Genomic DNA, 18,433 nt, shown 5'->3' with positions numbered 1-18,433 from the left:
GACAAAATGTTAAAAGCAGAGCTCCTAAGTCAATCTGGAGTGTGTGTGTGGGACATACACATTCCCTCCTCTGCCTTTGGGAAGTTTATTTGGCCTGGTCTTCCTGGCAGACAGGGTGGGAGGGTAAATTTTAGTTTGCATTTTTGGATGCCTGCATGCCAGGTGCTGTGGCACAGACCTGTTTGTTTGGCTTTCCAGCTCAGGAAATACAAAGGCCTGTCTGAAGAACGGATTAATGGCTTTGGGGTTCTTGTCAAGAGAATGTGTTGTCTTCTGTCAACAAAATATGCCATATAGTCTCAGGGTCAAGAGTCAAAACTAGGCCAGTATTCCAATTACATGCTTTGTTTTGAAAATTATAGACTAAAACAAAGTCTTCGACTGCATCGATTGCGAAAAACTCTGGGTGACTCTTAAGGACATGGGAATGCCACCAAGAGCCCTCAGCTGGATGAATGTTCGTTGTGTGTCGTACAGCAGTTTCAAATCTCTGAGTCCTCAGGCTAGCACCCATTTTCTTTTCTGCCATGACTGTTCTTAACAGGTTGCCAGTATCTTTTCCCCTTCCTCTACCATCCCTTTTGCCAATGCTAATTCTCCCTCCCTCAAAACTGCACCATGGCAGACCTAGAACAATAAAATTTTTCACCTAGGGCAGGTAGCTGCAGAAAAGGACAAGTCTCCTAAACTTGTAATAGTTGTGTGGAAGATAATTTCAGCAGAGGTAGTTTATCAGTGTTGTTGCGGTGGGCCTTCCAACTGACTCCAAGTTATAGTGACCCTATCATAGGGTTCTCATGGCAAAAACTTCTTCGGAGGAGATTCGTCATTGCCTTTTGAGTGATTCATCCAAGGTCACACAGTGAGCTTCCACAGCCTAGCAGATATTTGGACCCTGGATTCCTTGAAATATTAGTCCAGAGGTTCCTCCTGGACAGAAGGCTGAAATATAGGATGTGTTGTGGAAAAGGAGGACCTCTGGTCACCCTGGATATATTTCTACATTTGCATCAATGCAGGTAAGTTGGCATAGGGTGAAGAGAAGTTTTCACTGCCAAGGAGGACAAGGCACTACAAAAGGTAGAAAATGTAGGACATTCCCAAAGAAAAGCTAAAACACTCATAGAAATGTGAATCCATGCTTCTTAGTGATGCTGAAAATGGAGGACATTTTGGAATTCCTCTTGGACAGAAGGCTGAATGTAGGACATGTCTTGGAAAAAGATGTCTGGTCACCTTGGTTGCGCTCCTCTATGCTCTGCTTGATGCAGGCAGGGGGACTAATACAACAATTCCTGAAGTTCAAACTTGGTTGAACTGAACAGGTTTGCAGAGACTTTATACTTCATTTTAAGACAGTGATATCTAATCAGTTCAGTCAACCAAAAATTTAGTTGATTAATTGAGAGGATATGAATAAGTGAATCAAGAATATACATGTTTATTTCATGGGGTTGCTTTGGTGACTCTGGTGAATTTTTGTAACAAGGAAGGGATAAAATGATGGTATTTCCTTCTAGTAATGAGTTTATTTACTAAAACTGGCCATTCTTCAAAAAAAATATGAATCCATCCAGAGGATATACTAATACACAAATTTATTTAAAATCAATGAAATTATTAGATTAAAAGGCAGATCATCAATGAACTAAAAAAAATAAAAATCTGCAGCTGAATATTTTCAATGCCAAGATTTCACAGTGGAACATATCAAATACTGGAAAAAAAAGAGAGTATGTTGGAGCATATGCAAAGTGCCTTTCACCCACTACAGAGTATTCACAGCAAGCTCCCAAACCTCTTGGATGGTGGGAAGGTTTGCCTTCTAGGAAAGTCTAAGACCCAGACATGAAGCACTGAGCAAGGTGTCATGACAATGGGAGGCAGTGAAGGTGTAAGGAACACACAACTGTCACCAGTGCCACAACTACAGGTCCTGGAATTCCATAGCATTGAACCATGGCAGTTAAAGTGGTGTCAAACCAGATTATTTCTGCAATGCAGATGCAGCCCTAGTGCCATAATGGTTTGATGTGAAAAGGTCACTGCTCTACCAGTTCTTTTTCTTTTATTTCCTCTCCCTCCACCATGTCAGTTCTTTGGCCTGCATATCATTGAGAGGGAGCAGAGCTTGAAGTTCTCCTTCCTCTTCTTCCGACTAAGACTCCGAATTCACCAGCCACTCTGACTACTGGCCATACTTGCTTGTGAATCCTGGGAAGTATACCCCCCCCCCCAAAAAAGTTATTCTTCCTAGTTCTATCTTTAACTCCTACAAACATCTGTGTGGTCACCCTAATCTAATTCAGTTTTCCAACCTAGCCAAACATAATAAAATCAGAACTAAGTGGGGAGAGGGAGCCTATACAAAGTAAACTGGGGTTCACTGTTCTGACTGAGGAAGACAAACTGTTCTCCACTGACTGGTACTGCAAAGTGGGGGTTAGTTTGACTCATTGGAGAAAAAAATATATAACTAAGACTGCTGATATTGTTTACGCCTGAAAAGGATAGTGGCTTCTGAGCTCTGGTTTGGAGATACTCAGAAACTCAGCCTCAGAGAAAAGATGACCAGCAATGACCAGCCCTACCATGAGGCAGTCAGGCAACTGCCTCAAAAGGCCGAGATGGTAGGCGTCAGCAGCCATGTTCTTCTAACTATTCCCATTAAAGAACAGAGCTGCATGTGCCATAGGACCTGTTCTTTGTTGCTGTTGTTCTTGTTGTATACCTTCAATTCATTTCCAACTTATGGTGACTCTAAGGCAACCCTATCATGCTATTGACTTTCCCTGAGGCTGAGAGGCTGAGGCTTGCCCAAGGTCAGCCAGTGAGATTCCATGGCTGAGCTGGGAATTGAACCCTGGTCTCAAGTTGAGTCCCCGAGGTCACTCTCAGGGTCTCAGGGTCTATTTTACACACTGTAAATTATGTTCTGTGAAGGAGACTGTCCCATCTTCCATGTTGGAGTAAAATTAAACTGCCAATCAATGACGCCCTCACCGCTGGTGTCCACCAGTGCATGAGGGCACTGCCAAGGGTAGGTTGGTGGCAGCAGCCAAAAGGGTGAACTGAGCCCTCTCCTTTGCCATGGCAGCGGAGGTCTCCTTGGGAGGAGGCCTCTGCCAGCACAGCAAAGTTGGGAGAGGCACGCTCAACCCTCTCCTTCCCCACCGTGGAAAAGCCTACAGAAGTGCAATCTGCACCCCCTGCAACTCCCTAGTGACACCACTGCTGCCAGTCCATTTTACGTTGGTACATTGAATGGGGTGGGCCATTTTGTCCTTTTCCTCAAGTACCAAATCATTTTGGTACCTGGCAGACAATGTCCATAAACTATCATCCTCTATAGCCTGTCAGGAGTATCCTGGACCCCATCTGAACCATGTAAACTGCATCCCCAACTTCAGTGGCCTACTGGAATCTTCTTAAGAAACAGACAGGTTTTGTGACAGAGATGTTCAGGTAGAAAATAGATTAACTGAATGTAGAAAGTTTGAGAGCTGCTGGAAGTAGGGGTTCATAGTGATGAAGGGCACATATTCTCAAGGAAGGAGCTTTAATTAAAGGAAACAGAAGAAAACGGACCACATTATGTACAAATATATACACATACAGAGCTTGACAATTAGAGAGTGGGGATAAAGAAAGAAAGCAACCCATTAAAAGCAACCTATAAACTAATTTATCCTTGCTTCCCCTGTCCATTCAGTTCATCTTGATTAGGATCTGTTCAGAGAAGAGCTTTTTGAGCTGGGCCACTTCGGCCGAAAGTGAGGCGAGCTGACTCCTCAGGGTGCTGTTCTCTGTCTGGTACTGGGACCCCTGGAGAGTTGGCAACTGAGCACCAGGGGTCTCAGTTTCACAGCAGCCGTCAAATGCCATGGCACTGCCAGGTACTCCTATGTTCCTCTGCTCCTCCCGGGTGGCTGGCCCTCTCCAGGCTCCTATCGGTGGGGATGGTGGATAATGTCCGGAGGGTTCCCCAGCGACCTCCTCTGCTCCTACAGCCATTTTGAAACGCAGCTTGTGGGGGAGACCTTTGATGCCCTCCCCAGAGTCATAACGACTGGCTCGGCCCAAATCAGATCCCTCACCAGGAGTGTCTGGCACCAAGCAATTCCCTTCGTAAACCATTCCTTCCTCCGCCCTGTCTCGCTCCTCAAAAAAGACAGGGCTCCCCATATTAGAGCTGCCGGGAGTGGAGAACCCAGAATCCTCAGAGCTGGTGGCAGGCTCTGGACGGAAGGGGCAAGCATAGCGTGGTGGATCAGGAGCCACTGGGTAGTGCTGGGGTGTGGGGGTTGGCCGGGGGACTTCTGGGACAGGGCCAAGAGCCACCACTGGCCGGGAAGACTCTGTTGGGTCCCGAATCAAACCAAAACGGAATTTGAGGGCCAGCAACTCAGCCTTGAGGCGGGCATTCTCCTCCAACAGTGCCAGCACCCGGCTCTCCAGGGCCAAATCACTGACTCTTCGCTTCTCCCGGGAGCGCTTGGCCGCTTCGTTGTTCTTCTTCCTCTTGTCCCAGTAACCATCGTCCTTCTTCTCATCCGGGGTGAACTCCCGCTTGCGCCGGGCCATGGTTGATGTTACCCCAGGCTCCCTTGGCTGGTTCCCAGTGCCACCTGATGTTCTCAGTAAGGAGTGGTTGAGAAGACCATTGGCTGAAAGAAGGGAGACGGTCTCCTCGGCAAAGGAAGATACAGCTGTACGCAGTTCACAGACTTGGGTGGAAGAAGGGAGCTGGGGAATCTCTGGTTGAGGCTGGACGGGAGGGACCCCCAGAGGCAGGTCCATCTCTCCAAAGTCTGTAGGGCTGGAAAGAAAGGACAGCAGGTTAGTGCATGCCAGAGTTGGCTTTCCTCAATGTGCCTATCTGGGGAATAGCTACAAGTTGTTGTTGTTGTTGTTGTTGTGTATCTTCAAGTCATTTCCAACTTATAGGGTTCACTTGACTCCTAAGGTGAACTTATCATGGGGTTTTCTTGGTAAGATTTAGAATCAGAGAATCAAAGGATCATAGAGTTGGAATAGGTATCAAGGGCCATCCAGTCCGCCTCCTTGCCCTGCAGTATCAAAGCATCCAGCCTTTGTTTAAAAACTTCCAAAGAAGGAGACTTCACCACCCTCCGAGGGATCATGTTCCACTGTAAAACAGCTCTTACTGTCAGGAAGTTCTTCCTAGTGTTGAGGGGGCATCTCATTTCCTGTGGTTTGAATCCATTTGTTCAGAGGAGGTTTGCCTTCCAAAGACAATGGGAAATAAGGAAGCGCATGCACCTTACCTGCCACCTAGTGGCCAATTCATTGGATGCAACTGCACAACAATGAGAAGCCAGGGGAATGTGAGGGTCCAGGTTATAAGCAGTGTGCACATGCGCACACTGCTCAATAGGAGCATCTAAACAAGCTATGACATCTTTATTTGTCTCTTATCTAATATGTAATCTGAATATGGGCACAATCTCTACTCTGGTTTGTCTCTTTCCCTCAACAAACCAGAGAAGTACTCTAGAGTTTGTGATTGTCTTGGTTTGCTTGCTTCGCTGTTTTGTTGGAAGACAAACAGCATAGAGGAGAAAATCCCTGTATTTGACAACATGCTCTATGGTGTGTTTAGCTGCTCTGACTGCAAGATGAAAATACTGGACAGCTTGCTCCAGTCTTTGGTTTATCACAGTCCCCTGGCTTATCATGTTGTGCAGTCTTACTCCTTAAGAATATAAGAGCCACCATGGTGTACTGGTTTGAGTGTTGGACTATGACTCTGGAGACCAGGTTTCAATTCCCCACTTGGCCATGTAAACCAACTGGGTGACCTTAGGAAAGTCACATACTCTCAGCCTCTGGGGAAGGCAATGGCAAACCTCCTCCAAACAAATCTTGCTAAGTAGTTAACACCCTTTTCATGCAGTTGCAGGGTGCAGTCTGACACACTCAAATGTTGCCAAATTTCTAGCCACCTGTGCACAGGTACAAGCATACAAGCCCCACTCTTGGAGTTGCACCAATTTTCTTGAAGACCCGCTGGGCTTTCCTGAACACAGAACTGCTGTAAGCTATAATGTTGCTTTGCTCAAACATGCCCACACCTGTAGAAGACAGAGCCCAAAAGGCTGCGAATGTTCATATTCTAAGTCATCCCTAGCTACTGTTGCTGTACTCATTTATCCTCACAACAGTCACGTAATGAGTCAGGTTATTGTTGATGACTCACCTTATAGATCCAAGACAGACTTGGTAAGTAATGATTTAAACCCCGACCACCTACACAGGAAAAATATATGAAAATATCATTGTAGCTATCTGGCTAAGTGCCACTTCACACTATACAATTATGGCACTATGAATCTGTTTTAAGTGTCACAGCGTCTTCCTACAGAGTCCTGGGATTTGCAGTTTAGGGAGGGCATTTAGAATTCTCATCCTTTCCAATCTACAAATCCCAGATTTCCATAGGAAACAGATGTGGCAGTTCAAGTGGAATTATAGCAACTGTAATTATGTAGTGTGAAAGAGCCCTAAACTACAAATAGATAAATTCCCAGATTGAACCTCACTTCTGCCATGAACTCACCTATCTGTTTTCTGACGATAAGAATACAGTACTACTCAGGTTTACAATGGTCCAAAAGACACTGCAGAAATAATCCTGTTTGAAACTGGTTGAATGCTTGAGAATTCTGCGAACTCTAGTTTTCTGAGACGTTTAACCTCCTCTATCTGAAAGCTTTGGTACCACAACAAAGTACAATTCCCAGGATTCCCTAGCATCGAGCCAGGGCAATTAAAGTGATCTCAAACTGGATTATTTCTGCAGTATGTTTTGGACCAATGTTCTAAGAATTCCGAGTCAATATTTCTATCTGGAGTGCTTTGGACACAATGAAAATCCCTTGTAAATGTTAGGTTTGGCTCAAGAAATTTGGCTGCCTAAGCCCTCCCCACTTTCCCAGTCAAGGTATATAGTATCCAAGGCTGATCAAATTATTTGTGCCTGATGCGAAAGAGAGAGACTGAGTCTCAGGATGTATTTAAGAAGGTCTTATTTTTCGAATTAGATCAACATATTTGGCCGTGAAATATCTGTATGACCTTCTTCGGGGGCTGTTAAAAGAAAAGGAGGAGGAATAATACATACGTAGTAATAATCATAGCCAAGGCAAAGAGTGAAGAACTGCAAAAAAATCTATCTGTTCTTCTTATTGTTGTTATGTGCCTTCAAGTCTATTTTGACCTTATCATGGCATATTCTTGGCAAGATTAATTCAGAGGGGATTTGTGGTTATCTTTTTCTGAGGTTGAGAGGATGTGACTTGCTCAAGGTCTTCCCAGTGGGCTTCCATGGCTAAGCAGGGATTCAAACCCAGGTTTCCCAAAAGCTTAGGCCAACACTTCAACCACTATACCACACTGTCTCTCATGTGTATGTTTGCCTCATATAAAATTGCATATAAAACACATAAACTAATCACTGTATATTAAACCAGGTAGAACAGAATGCATATTAAAAAATCTTTAAAAGCAATTTGATAACCTATAGAGTTGTGTTTTTTTAAAAGAATCTTCAAAGCTTATACTTTGCAAATTATCAATCTCAGAATAGGAGCCAACAATCATTATACAGTTTTTTCCTCTCTTGCATTGTGTCAAGATTTTATCCTAATCATAAAAACATGGTGGGTGGCAAAGAGGGGTTAGGAAATACTATGTGCAAAAACCTGAACTCTAGCTCGAAGGATAAACAGCTCTACATTTTTACCATGGTGGTCTACATTATAAATTCTCAGTATTCAATCCATATACCTGAAGGAGTTGCAAAGACTCTAAAACAAAACAAAGGGAGACAAGCACATCAGGCCTTTGCAAACTATTTAAATGGTGGATTGCTAGAGAAAGGCAGAGTCTGGAGAGGTCAGAAGTCACAAGAACAACTCCAGTTCTTTACCCACTCCTTAAGCAGAGTGAAGCAGCTGCCTCAAGTATCAGATCTGGACTGTCATGAAAGGTCAGCAAATAAGTTCATGTGTTATTTTTTATTGCCACAGACAGGGAGAGATTTGTTGTTCTTGTTGTGTTTTAGCCCTATGGCTAAAAATTGAACTTTTAAAGCACAGAGGGAGGTCTTGAGCTCAACACCCAATTTTAATTTCAGGCATGATGTTTTCTTAACTCTTTATACAGCACACCAAAACATGCTTGGCTTCAGTGCAAAATTCATTCCAAATATAGCTTCTTATAAATTCAAATAAATTTAGATGGAGACAGTTTGTGTATTGCCATCTCAGATTTTGTACAACATAGGTCCAAAATACACTGCAGAAATAACCCAGTTTGATAACCCTTTAGCTGCCCTGGCTCAATGTTACGTAATTCTGAGAACTTTAGTTATGTGAGACATTTAGCCTGCTTTATCAAACAGCTCTGCTGCCACAATAAACTACAGTTTGCAGAATTCTCTAGCACTGAGCCAAGGCAGTTAAAGTTGTCTCAAACTGGATTATTTCTGCAGTGTGTTTTGGACCTTAGTTTACTCTGCAGTCCCATGATTGGCAGAGTTGGCAATTCTAACTCCACACCCCACCCTGGCGTCTTTTTCCAGGTAGAATTTTCTCTAGTCTCCTGATCAAGCCAAAAATGTTTGATTTCCTTATTTGCATACACTGTTAAATCTTCTGTCTTTCTTGCAATTCAGGATCACTGCCAGATGAAAGCCAAGGTTTAATTAACACCTATCAATACCAGTCGAAAAACACTTTGAAAGGAGATGGCATGGATTCAGACAGAAACCTCACGGCACCTTGAAAGACAAACAGATTTATTATGTAAGTTGAAAGGTGAAGAAAGTTAAACAAGGTAAGTGCTGGGATTAAGAAGGTAAGAAGTATAAAAAAATGTACCTTACATTGACCCATGGATAAGTTGACTCAGGTTTTTTGGGTCAATTTTTTACCTAAATTTCTAGACTTATACATGAGTATATACAGTATGTGAATGTGATAGAAAGGCAAGAGAAGTCGTAAAAAAGATAGAAAAGGGAAAGGGAGGGAAAGAAGAAGGAAGAAAGGAAAATGAGAATGTAGGGAGAAGAAAGGAAAAACTAATGGAGAAAGGAAAGGGATGATACAACAAGAAAGGAAAGGGATGGTACAACAGTAAAGGTAGCAGAGTGAAAGATAGTGAAAACAGAGAAAATACAGTAGAACATTCAATATGTGGAAAGTAGACAAAGGAAAAGAAGAGAAAGAAATGTGAGTAACGCAGGAAGGAGAATGAAATACGGTTAAAAGGAAGGACACAAAAAGAAGAATGTAATAAAATGAAATGTGATAAAATGAAACTAGAGATAATGTATTGCAAAAATGATATTGGTGTATGTAGAAGAATGTAAATATTTGGAGGGTGTATTCTCTTTGCTATAATAAAATTTAATTTTTTAGCATAAAAAAGAAAGACAAACAGATTTATTGTGTCATAAGCTTTTGTTGAATAGAATCCCCTATGTCATATGCAAGGTGTTATCCTCAATCAGAAGAAGGATATGTGTGAATGTGAATGTACATGTTATTATACAATGTCCATATATAGCAAGGAAAGCACACAGTGGGATCAAATAGACATGCAATGTAAAAAAGCACAGCCTTGCTGGCACAATTCAGTGTGTGTATGTGTGTACTCATAATTCACAACAACAGCATTGCTACATTAAATTACGGTGAGAAAGGAACTGTTATCTTGACTGAGACCCAAGCCAGAAGAAAAAAGCTTCTTGACAAGTTTTAATGAAGCCATTTCACAATGGAGCCTCCCTTCAGAGATTGCATGAAAAGAAAAAGGGCAACTTTGAAGTCATCAGTTGGGAGACCTGGTTTCTGGCTGTTGTCATCACCAGTCTTGGATTCGTGCCATACCATATTCTTTCAAGTGTTTTTGGATGGGTATCGATAGGCTTTAATTAAACCTTGGCTTTCCTGTGGCGATGCTCCTTTTTTTCCAAAGGCAGTCTGGGAAATGCCACTAGCAGAGAATAAGAGTGGCCAGCATTGCTTATAGCAGGGATGGGCAACTCGAAGGCTGGAAGACTGTACTAGCCTCCCTTAGAGACCTTGGAGGACTGTCCCCTTCTTGCAAAACCCCTGATTTTTGTCCTAAATGCAATCTAGGGGACATTTTTGCCATATTTTTAACTCTCCTGGGGCCATTTTAGACCCAGGAAAAAGCTTTTTAACAACAGAAATGAGTGGAAGTTATTTCCTCTTCATGTCCGTTTTTTTTTAAAAAAAGCTTCTTCTGGGCCAAAATTACTATGATGTAGTGGTTTGAATGTTAGACTACAACTCTAGAGATCAGGATTCAATTCCTTGCTCAGCCATGAAATCAACTTGTTTGTACATACAGTGCTTTGTAAATCTACAGTGCTATATAAATAAAGCATCATCATCATCATCATCATCATCATCATCTGGGTGACCTTGGGCAAGTCACACACTCTCAGCCTCAGGGGAAGGCAATGGCAATCTTCCTCTGAACAAATCTTGCTAAGAAAACCCCTATTAATAACGCTGCTTCTATTTTCCAGGAGGGTTCCCTCCTACCCTTCTAGATCTATTTGTACTACCAAATTCAGTAGTAGCAAGGTGAAATGTATCCTATTAACAGATCCAAAGGGGTGAAATTGGTCCTGAAATCCAAAACTGTTGTCTACCTCCCAGAGAGGGGCCCAGAAGGTAGAGACAAGAGAGAGGGCCTTTTGGGTTGTACTGTACGTCCTCCTCAACCTATGGAATTTTCTCCCCAATGAAGCCCACCTGGCCCTGACATTGTCATATTTTCTGTGTCAGATTAAGGTGTTTTTCTCATCCCAAGCATATGCTTGGAAATGAACAACTGGTTTTTAAATACTGGTCTTCTAATTTATTCAGGGTGGGGGAAGTATTGCTTTATTTATTGTTATGTGCCTTTAGGTCAACTGTGACCTATGGCAACCTCATCCCAGGGCTTTTGTGATCAGACTTTTTTACAGGGGGAGTTGTCCTTGCCTTTTTCTGAGGCTGAGAGTATATGATTTGCTGGAGGATACCCAGTGAGTTTCCATTGCTGGGTGGGGATTTGAACCTTGGTCCCCAGGAATCCTAGTCTGACCCATCACTATACCATTCTGGGCTTTTGTCTATATGGCATGGTGCTTTTGTTGTTTGTTTTTAGACTTTCTACGTTTTACTTTTATTTTTTGGTATTTTAGAAAAAGGAATCAAATAAACATAAATACTGTACTCATCATCTTCCTCTTCTGGATAAGAATACACTTATAGAATAAACCAAATTTTTTTTTATAGTCGGGACATAATCTGGAGCTAATCCTAGATTCATAATTGTCACTGAAGACCTAATTTGCTTTAACACTGAGGAGTGTCTATGCCCACCTTTGGCATGTTTACCATTCACTGACATTCTTGGATGAAGAAAACCTTGTTATTATAGTTCGTGCTCTCATTCCTTCCCAAGTGGATTGCTACAGTGCACTTATACATCCGATTTTCATTTAAGATCATCTGAAAACTGCAGCTGGTGAAGACTGTAGCAGCCTCAGTTTTGGTCCAGGCAATGAGATGCTATTAAATCTTGGATACCAGTGAGGTATCAGACTTATTTCAAAGTGCTGGTAAATGTTGACAACACCTTAACTTAGGCTTCATCTACATTGCAGAATTAACCCATTTTGACACCACTTTAACTGCCATGGCTCCATGCTATGGAATTACAGGATCTGAAGTTTTGTGAGATAGTTAGCTTTCTCTCTCAGAGAGCTCTGGTGCCACAAGAAACTACAAATCCCAGGATTCCTTCGGATGGAGCCATGACAGTTGAAGTGGTGTCAAACTGCATTATTTCTACAGTGTGGCAGCAGCGACTTGGAATCCAAGTATTAGAAGAAGCACCTTTCCTAGTAACAACAAAGCCAATTTTTTAGATCAGAAAGGAAATTCTGGCGGGTGTATAGCTTATGGCAGGACTTTCTCAGTGGCAGCACCCAATTTAAGGATCTCCTTCTGTGCAGAGATCCAGCTGTTTCCCAGACTGTTTTTATTTAGGCATTAGTTAAAAACTTACCAATTTGGACACTCTCTGCAGTAGTGTGAAAACTGAAGGTATATATTTAATGTTATTGCTTGTTGCTGCTATAGTAACTGTTATTTATGTGGCTTTATGTCTTTTTTTAGGATTAACTTTAATGTTATTCTAATTTTATTGAGCTTGTGGTTCTCTAGTGAGAAAAGAAAGGAGACAGGAAACATTTTTTTTCAAAAGCTGGTGAGTGACAACATATTTCTCATATTAGAAAATGAAGAGGCAAATGGCCTTCTGATGCTGTGGTTGATATTTCTAGGTCCTAAGCCTGAGTCAATAAAGTGACAGTGTTAGTATCACGGTAGGTTTGTTATGAGGATTGTTATATGGCCTACGTACTTCCTGTGTTTGTGCCACTTGTGTGGCCTATTAGTAGTGGCAAATAACATTTTAAAAGGCTTTGGATGGTAGCCCTGTACTTGCCAGATCTTTTTGGACTACAAACTCCCTCAATCCCCCAAAGATTGGAAGAGTTACTGTTTTGGGAGATGGATGCTGGCTGAGGCCAAGTGGTTCTGCCACTGCCTGGCAGGCTGGGAGATTTTGGGAGTTGTAGTTCAAAAAGCTAAATTTTCCAGTTTTGGCAATTAAAAGCCTAACATCCAAGACTTGTGAAGGGAAAGGTTACAGCCAGGCACGAACTGTAATTTATAGCTGCCACACCAGAATGGGAGCTGTAGCTGACAAGTCTACCTTGTGCTGGATTATTCCCTTACCAGCCTGGCCTCAGGAATTTACGAAACCTTATAAATGAATCAAATTGAAATTTTCTAGCCATCCACCTTTGTATAGTGAGATATGTGAGTCCACCTTGCTCTCAAGCCACACAGGGTGAGTCTCCCTTATCTGAAATTCTTGGGACCAGAAGTGTTTTGGATTTCGGATTGTTTTGGACTCTGAAATATTTGCATATACTTAATGAGATATCTTGGAGATGGGCCTCAAATCTAAGCATGAAAATCATTTATGTTTTGTGTGCACCTTATAAACACAACCTGAACAAAATTTTATACATACTATTTTTAATAATTTTGTGCATGAAACAATGTTTTGTTTTAACAAATATAATTTTTTTCTGTGCAATTTTTGAGGTGGCAGTTAAAAAGCAGAAAAATGGTGTATGAATAGTACTTCAAGTCTATACTTGAGGTTTGTGCTTACTGAACCATCAGAAAGCAAAGGTATCATTATCTCAGCCACCCATGGGTACAATTTTGGAGTATTTCAGAATGCCAGATAAGAGAGATTCAACTTGTATTATATTTCATGTCATCTCTTCTCCATCATTGTCTCTCTTCCATTTTAACCACACAAGACAGTTTATTCTCCAAGAGAAAACTGGCTGGGTGAGTGGAAAGAGACTGGTTCAAGGCCAGCCACTGAATTTCCTGCCCAAGTAACTCCAAAATCTATCAATCTCATACCACACTAGTGGTTCTGAAGAGAAAGAAAAATATGGCAACACTGGAAGCTCCAAACACATTAAAGATTTTGTAGGTTTTGAGTTAAGAGCAATCCCTGGCTCCACCACAGCAAACAGAAAGCAAGGCAGCTGTCCATCTCCGGCCTCATCTCAGAGGTGGCTTTAATCCTCTCCTGGCCAGAGAGCCAGTGTGCACTCAGATCCCTTCTTTCTTCTGACCCTTTTCTAGGCAGCGTTGTAACTAGGTCACTCCCTCAACTGTAACAGTTCCCTCCTACCCATAGCCTTTCTGTTATGTTGTCCTATTTGTTGGGAACATTCCAGTCTAAGAACAGGACTGGATGTGCTGAACTGCAAAAGCAGGCAAGCTGGGAGGGGGGGAAACAGTTCATTTAACAAAACTCCTAGTCTCTTTACTCATCCCACCACCATGCACGCACATACTACTACTATGACATATGCAAATGCGGGGGGAGGTTGATAGCTTTCTGCATAAACACACCACTTCGTATCCAAGGCTACTCCTACCCACCCACCACTCTTTTTCGCAAGGCTTTTGTCTAGCTAGCTTGTTTGGGGAATGGCTTTTGACAGGTGATGGCTATGCAAGGCGCCCAAATTTGTGTCAGAGTCAGACATGATGGAGTTGAGAAGTCAATCTTCCGCTGCATAAGTACAGCTGGCCCTCCACCCCCATGGATTCCAGCATCCACAGTTTGAAAATTATAAATTCCAAAAAGCAAACCTTGATTTTGACATTTTATATAAGGGACTTTACTAGGCCATTATTATACTTTACTATGCCATTGTATATGATGGGACTTGAGCATCCATGGATTTTGGATTCCAGGGGGGTCCTGGAACCAAATCCCAGAGGATACCAAAAGCCCACTGCGTATGTATTTGGCACAAATTTGACTCTGATGAGAGGAAAAGAAAGAGAGGAAAGCAACCACAGTTTTCCAGCCAGCTGTATTGCAACACTTGAGGGACTATGCTATTTCAGGACTGATATTCATCACGCTAAAAGCAAACATTGTACAAAACCACCAAGGAACCGGTTATGTAAAAGGCTGCCCTGCCCTAAAATCTCCTCCCCTTTGAGGGAAATAGGAGGCGTGAACTGTTTACATTGTGTAGTTCTAAGAAAAGATACTCCTCCAGTTTTTGGAATTACAAGGCACTCAGTACAAGGTCAGGCTGACACATTCAAAAGGGAAATGCAACATATTTCTGCACTTCATGTGAAACAAGCAGCTTGACTATAGTACTACCAGTGGTTTACACCATCTGGGGCAGTAGATGTGGAACAAAACTCCAGTGATGTATACAACTGACTTATATATACAAGTCCACACAGAGCAATCCAAGGGACTTTGCCACAAAGGGCTGAGCCTCAGAATGCTTTGCAGTCGTGCATCTCAGGCAATTTGATGTGGGGAATCAACAGTTATTTTTTTCCATGGGACTGGGACAGTATCTAGGCCCACTGGCAATAATTGCTGTTCTCTTCCCTTGGAAACTCACCAGGGTCAGGCAGCCAATGGCTCAAGACCACTTCCAGGAACTGCTTCATAGAGTTTTGGATGAATAATGTGTAGCACTGCACACTGTTTCTTTAGGGCACCCATAGGATTTGAGTGTTGGACTATCGTCCAAAGCGCATTGCAGAAATCTAGTTTGAGATCGCCTTAACTGCTCTGGCCCAGTGCTACAGAATCCTGGAAACTGTGGTTTATTGTGCACCAGAGTCCTTTGACAGAGAAGGCTAAATGTCTCATAAAACTACAATTCTCAGAATTCCCTAGCATTCAGCCAGGGCAGTTAAAATATTTCTGCAGTGTGTTTTGGACCTATGACTGTGGAGACCAGGGTTTGAATCCAGGCTTGGCCAGGAAACCCACTGGATGACCTTGGGCAAGTCACACTTTCTCAGCCGCAGCGGAAGGCAACGGCAATCCTCTGAACAAATCTTGCCAAGAAAGTCCCATGGTAAGTTCACCTTAGGGTTGTCATAAATTGAAAACAACTTGAAGACACACAACAACAACAAAGATAGACTGAACCCTAAGCCACTGCTTTGGTTTGCTTGGGCAATCACAAATATAGTCATGTGGGTGCACACATGCACACCTGACACTGGACAGCTTCCAAAGGTCACAGGATCCTAAGTGTCTATAGTTTCAAAGAGAACCGTAATGTGCATGAGACCAAAATTTCCAAACTGAGGATCACTTTTAAAGCCTGTTTGGTGGAACCAGGTAAGCAACAAGGAGAGCTCCCATTGTACGAATACCTCCAGGGGAAAAAATGCAAGCCTTCCCCCTGTCTATCATTGCATTGTTTTAAAATGTAGGTATTGTGGTACAGTAGTTTGAGTGCTGCTTGGCCATGAAAACCACTAGGCAACCTTGGTCAATTCACACTTTCTCAGCCTCAGAGGATGGCCAGGGCAAACCTTCTTTGAACAAATCTTGGCAAGGAAACCCCATGGTATGTCAGAAATGACTTTGTAGGCACACAACGACAACAATAATCTAACTTCAAGTTTGCCTAGAAAGCAATGATCTGGGAGGAGCCGTCTCCTCAACCCAGGAGGGAGCAAACAATGGCTGGTCATATTCTGGGAATCAATGGAAGTGCACTCTATACATGCTCAGAGGCACTCCATACCTTAAATGAGCATTCAGAAACTTATCCCAACCCCTGCCTGGAACCCACCACCACAACAACAACCCACAACCTATCAAGGAACAATAGTGGTGGGGACTGATGGGGGGGTCTCTTACACAAGCCCCCCCCTTTCTTTGTCTGTTCAGCATCTTAAAGCCAGGGTGACCAGATATCCTCCTTTTCCAGGACATGTCCTACATTTCAGCCATCTGTCCAGGAGGAATGCTCAAATGTCCTCCCTTTTGAGGAGGCCTAAGAAGCATGAATTTACATTTCTAGGAGTGTTTTGAACCTTTATGTTGCCATGCCCTCCATTTTTCTGGACTGTCCTCTATTTTGTGGTGGCTTGTCCTCCTTGGCGGTGAGGACATCTGCTCACCCTGTGCCAACTTACCTTCACTGGTGCAAATTTAGAAATATGTACAGGGTGACCAGAGGTCCTCCTTTCCTCCATTTCCACCTTTCCTGTCCAGGAGGAATTCCCAGACGTCCTCCATTTTACGGGATGTACTAAAACAAATGACAGTTCTTCCTCACAGGGAAACCATACTTGCCCATAGGGAAACATTGGGGAATACTTGCCCATAGAGATACTGTACATTGGGAATTATTTGCCCATAGGGAAACACTGGAGAATACTTATCCATAGAGAATCATATTGCCTATAGGGAAATATTGGGGAATACTTGCCCATAGGGAAACATTGAGGAAGACTTGCCTATAGGGAATCATTGGGGAATACTTGCCCCTAGGGATACATTGGGGAATACTTGGCCATAGGGAAATATTGGGGAATACTTGGCCATAGGGATACATTGGGAATTACTTGCCCATAGGGAACCATTGGGGAATACTTGCCCATAGGGCATCATTGAAGAAGACTTGCCCATAGCGATACATTGGGAATTACTTGTCCATAGGGAAACATTGGGGAATACTTGCCCATAGGGATCCATTGGGGAATTATGATCCTAATGAAACACAGGACCTCTCCAACGTTTCCCTATGGGCAAGCATTCCCCCATGGTTCTCTATGGGCAAGTCTGGTTTCCCTGTGGGCCAAGTCCAGTCCCGCCATTTGCTTTCCCACATCCTCCATTTCTGGGGGAGGGTTTGGAGTTGTCCTTTGGGAAGGCCCCCCCCCCCCCCCCCCCCCAATTTCCCCTCAACGTCCCTCCTTTGGCTCTTGTGCTTCCAGGAGGGCTGTGGCTAGCTTTCCTTGTTGGCTGAGGTCTCCCTCTTCCTCCCTTTCCCTGGGGAGGGTCCTCCATTTGCCAGGGGGAGGAGGAGGAAGAGGAGGAGAGCTTGGTCCCCCTCTGGAAAGCCTCTTCCCTAGAGCCAGGGCCCACCACCCCATCCCCCCCTCCTCACCTGCTTGCAATGGGGAAGAAGAAGGAGGAGGAGGAGGAGGCCAAGGGGAAGGAGCTGCTTGCCTGCCGGCCTTCCTCTCAGGGCTCTGGAGCTAGCTTGCTAATGCTCTCCCTCTTGCAGCAGGAGCAGGAGCAGGTCCTTGGCAAGCGCCTCCCAGTCCCAGATCCGCCTTCGCTGGGGCCTGGTTCAGCCGAGGACGCCGCCTCACCCCAGATCACCCCCGGCGCCAGCAAAGAGGGAGGAGGAGGAGAGAAGCAGACTGGGAGGGTCCCTCTCCAGGACCCCTCCTCCATCTCTCAGCCTTCCTCCTGCTGCTGCCCAGAAAGGCCCTCTTCCCTTTGGAGCATCCCTCAGCAGCAGCAACATGGACACAGGCATAGTCAGAGTGAGGAGGAGGGAGCAAGCTTGTTTTCTGCTGCCCCAGAGAACAGGACCCGGAGCAATGGATGCAAGCTCCAGGAAAAGAGATTCCACCTCAACATTAGGAGGAACCTCCTGACAGTAAGGGCTGTTTGACAGTGAAACACACTCCTTCCTTGGAGTGTAGTGTAATCTCCTTCCTTGGAGGTCTTCAAGCAGAGGCTGGATGGACATCTTTGGGGGATACTTTGATTGAGAGTTCCTGCATGGCAGAATGAGGTTGGACTGGATGGCCCTTGTGGCCCCTTCCAACTCTATGATTCTATGATTCTAACTCTGCCCACACCTTTATCCTTTAGGGAAATGTCTAATTAACAGTTTGTAAGCCTGAAGATCATGGCATAAATAAATAAATAAATATTATTATTATTATTATTGTCATCATCATCATCCAGGAAATGTCATCCCAAGACC

The 18,433-nt window shown here is 43.6% G+C and overlaps 1 protein-coding gene across 3 annotated transcripts; it reads right to left on the bottom strand.

Annotated features, from left to right (window-relative positions):
- Positions 1-1,425: 1,425 nt before the first annotated feature.
- On the bottom strand, positions 1,426-17,776 carry LOC121922192. 3 transcript variants are annotated; one of them, XM_042451294.1, is made up of 3 exons: positions 17,600-17,776; positions 6,221-6,270; positions 1,426-4,819 (listed from the first exon to the last, which is right to left on the bottom strand). In XM_042451294.1, the coding sequence occupies exon 3, from the start codon at positions 4,798-4,800 to the stop codon at positions 3,709-3,711; it is 1,092 nt and encodes a 363-aa protein (XP_042307228.1). In that variant the 5' UTR covers positions 4,801-4,819; positions 6,221-6,270; positions 17,600-17,776; the 3' UTR covers positions 1,426-3,708. The 3 variants fall into 3 exon arrangements, with proteins under 3 accessions (XP_042307228.1, XP_042307227.1, XP_042307229.1); XM_042451293.1 differs by lacking the exon at positions 6,221-6,270 and having other exon boundaries at positions 17,600-17,775; XM_042451295.1 differs by lacking the exons at positions 6,221-6,270; positions 17,600-17,776 and adding an exon at positions 16,623-16,959.
- Positions 17,777-18,433: the final 657 nt, after the last annotated feature.

This window comes from Sceloporus undulatus, chromosome 2 (genome assembly GCF_019175285.1).
Source record: "Sceloporus undulatus isolate JIND9_A2432 ecotype Alabama chromosome 2, SceUnd_v1.1, whole genome shotgun sequence".
NCBI lineage: Eukaryota > Metazoa > Chordata > Lepidosauria > Squamata > Phrynosomatidae > Sceloporus > Sceloporus undulatus.
This window is presented reverse-complemented; position numbering and strand designations above follow the sequence as displayed.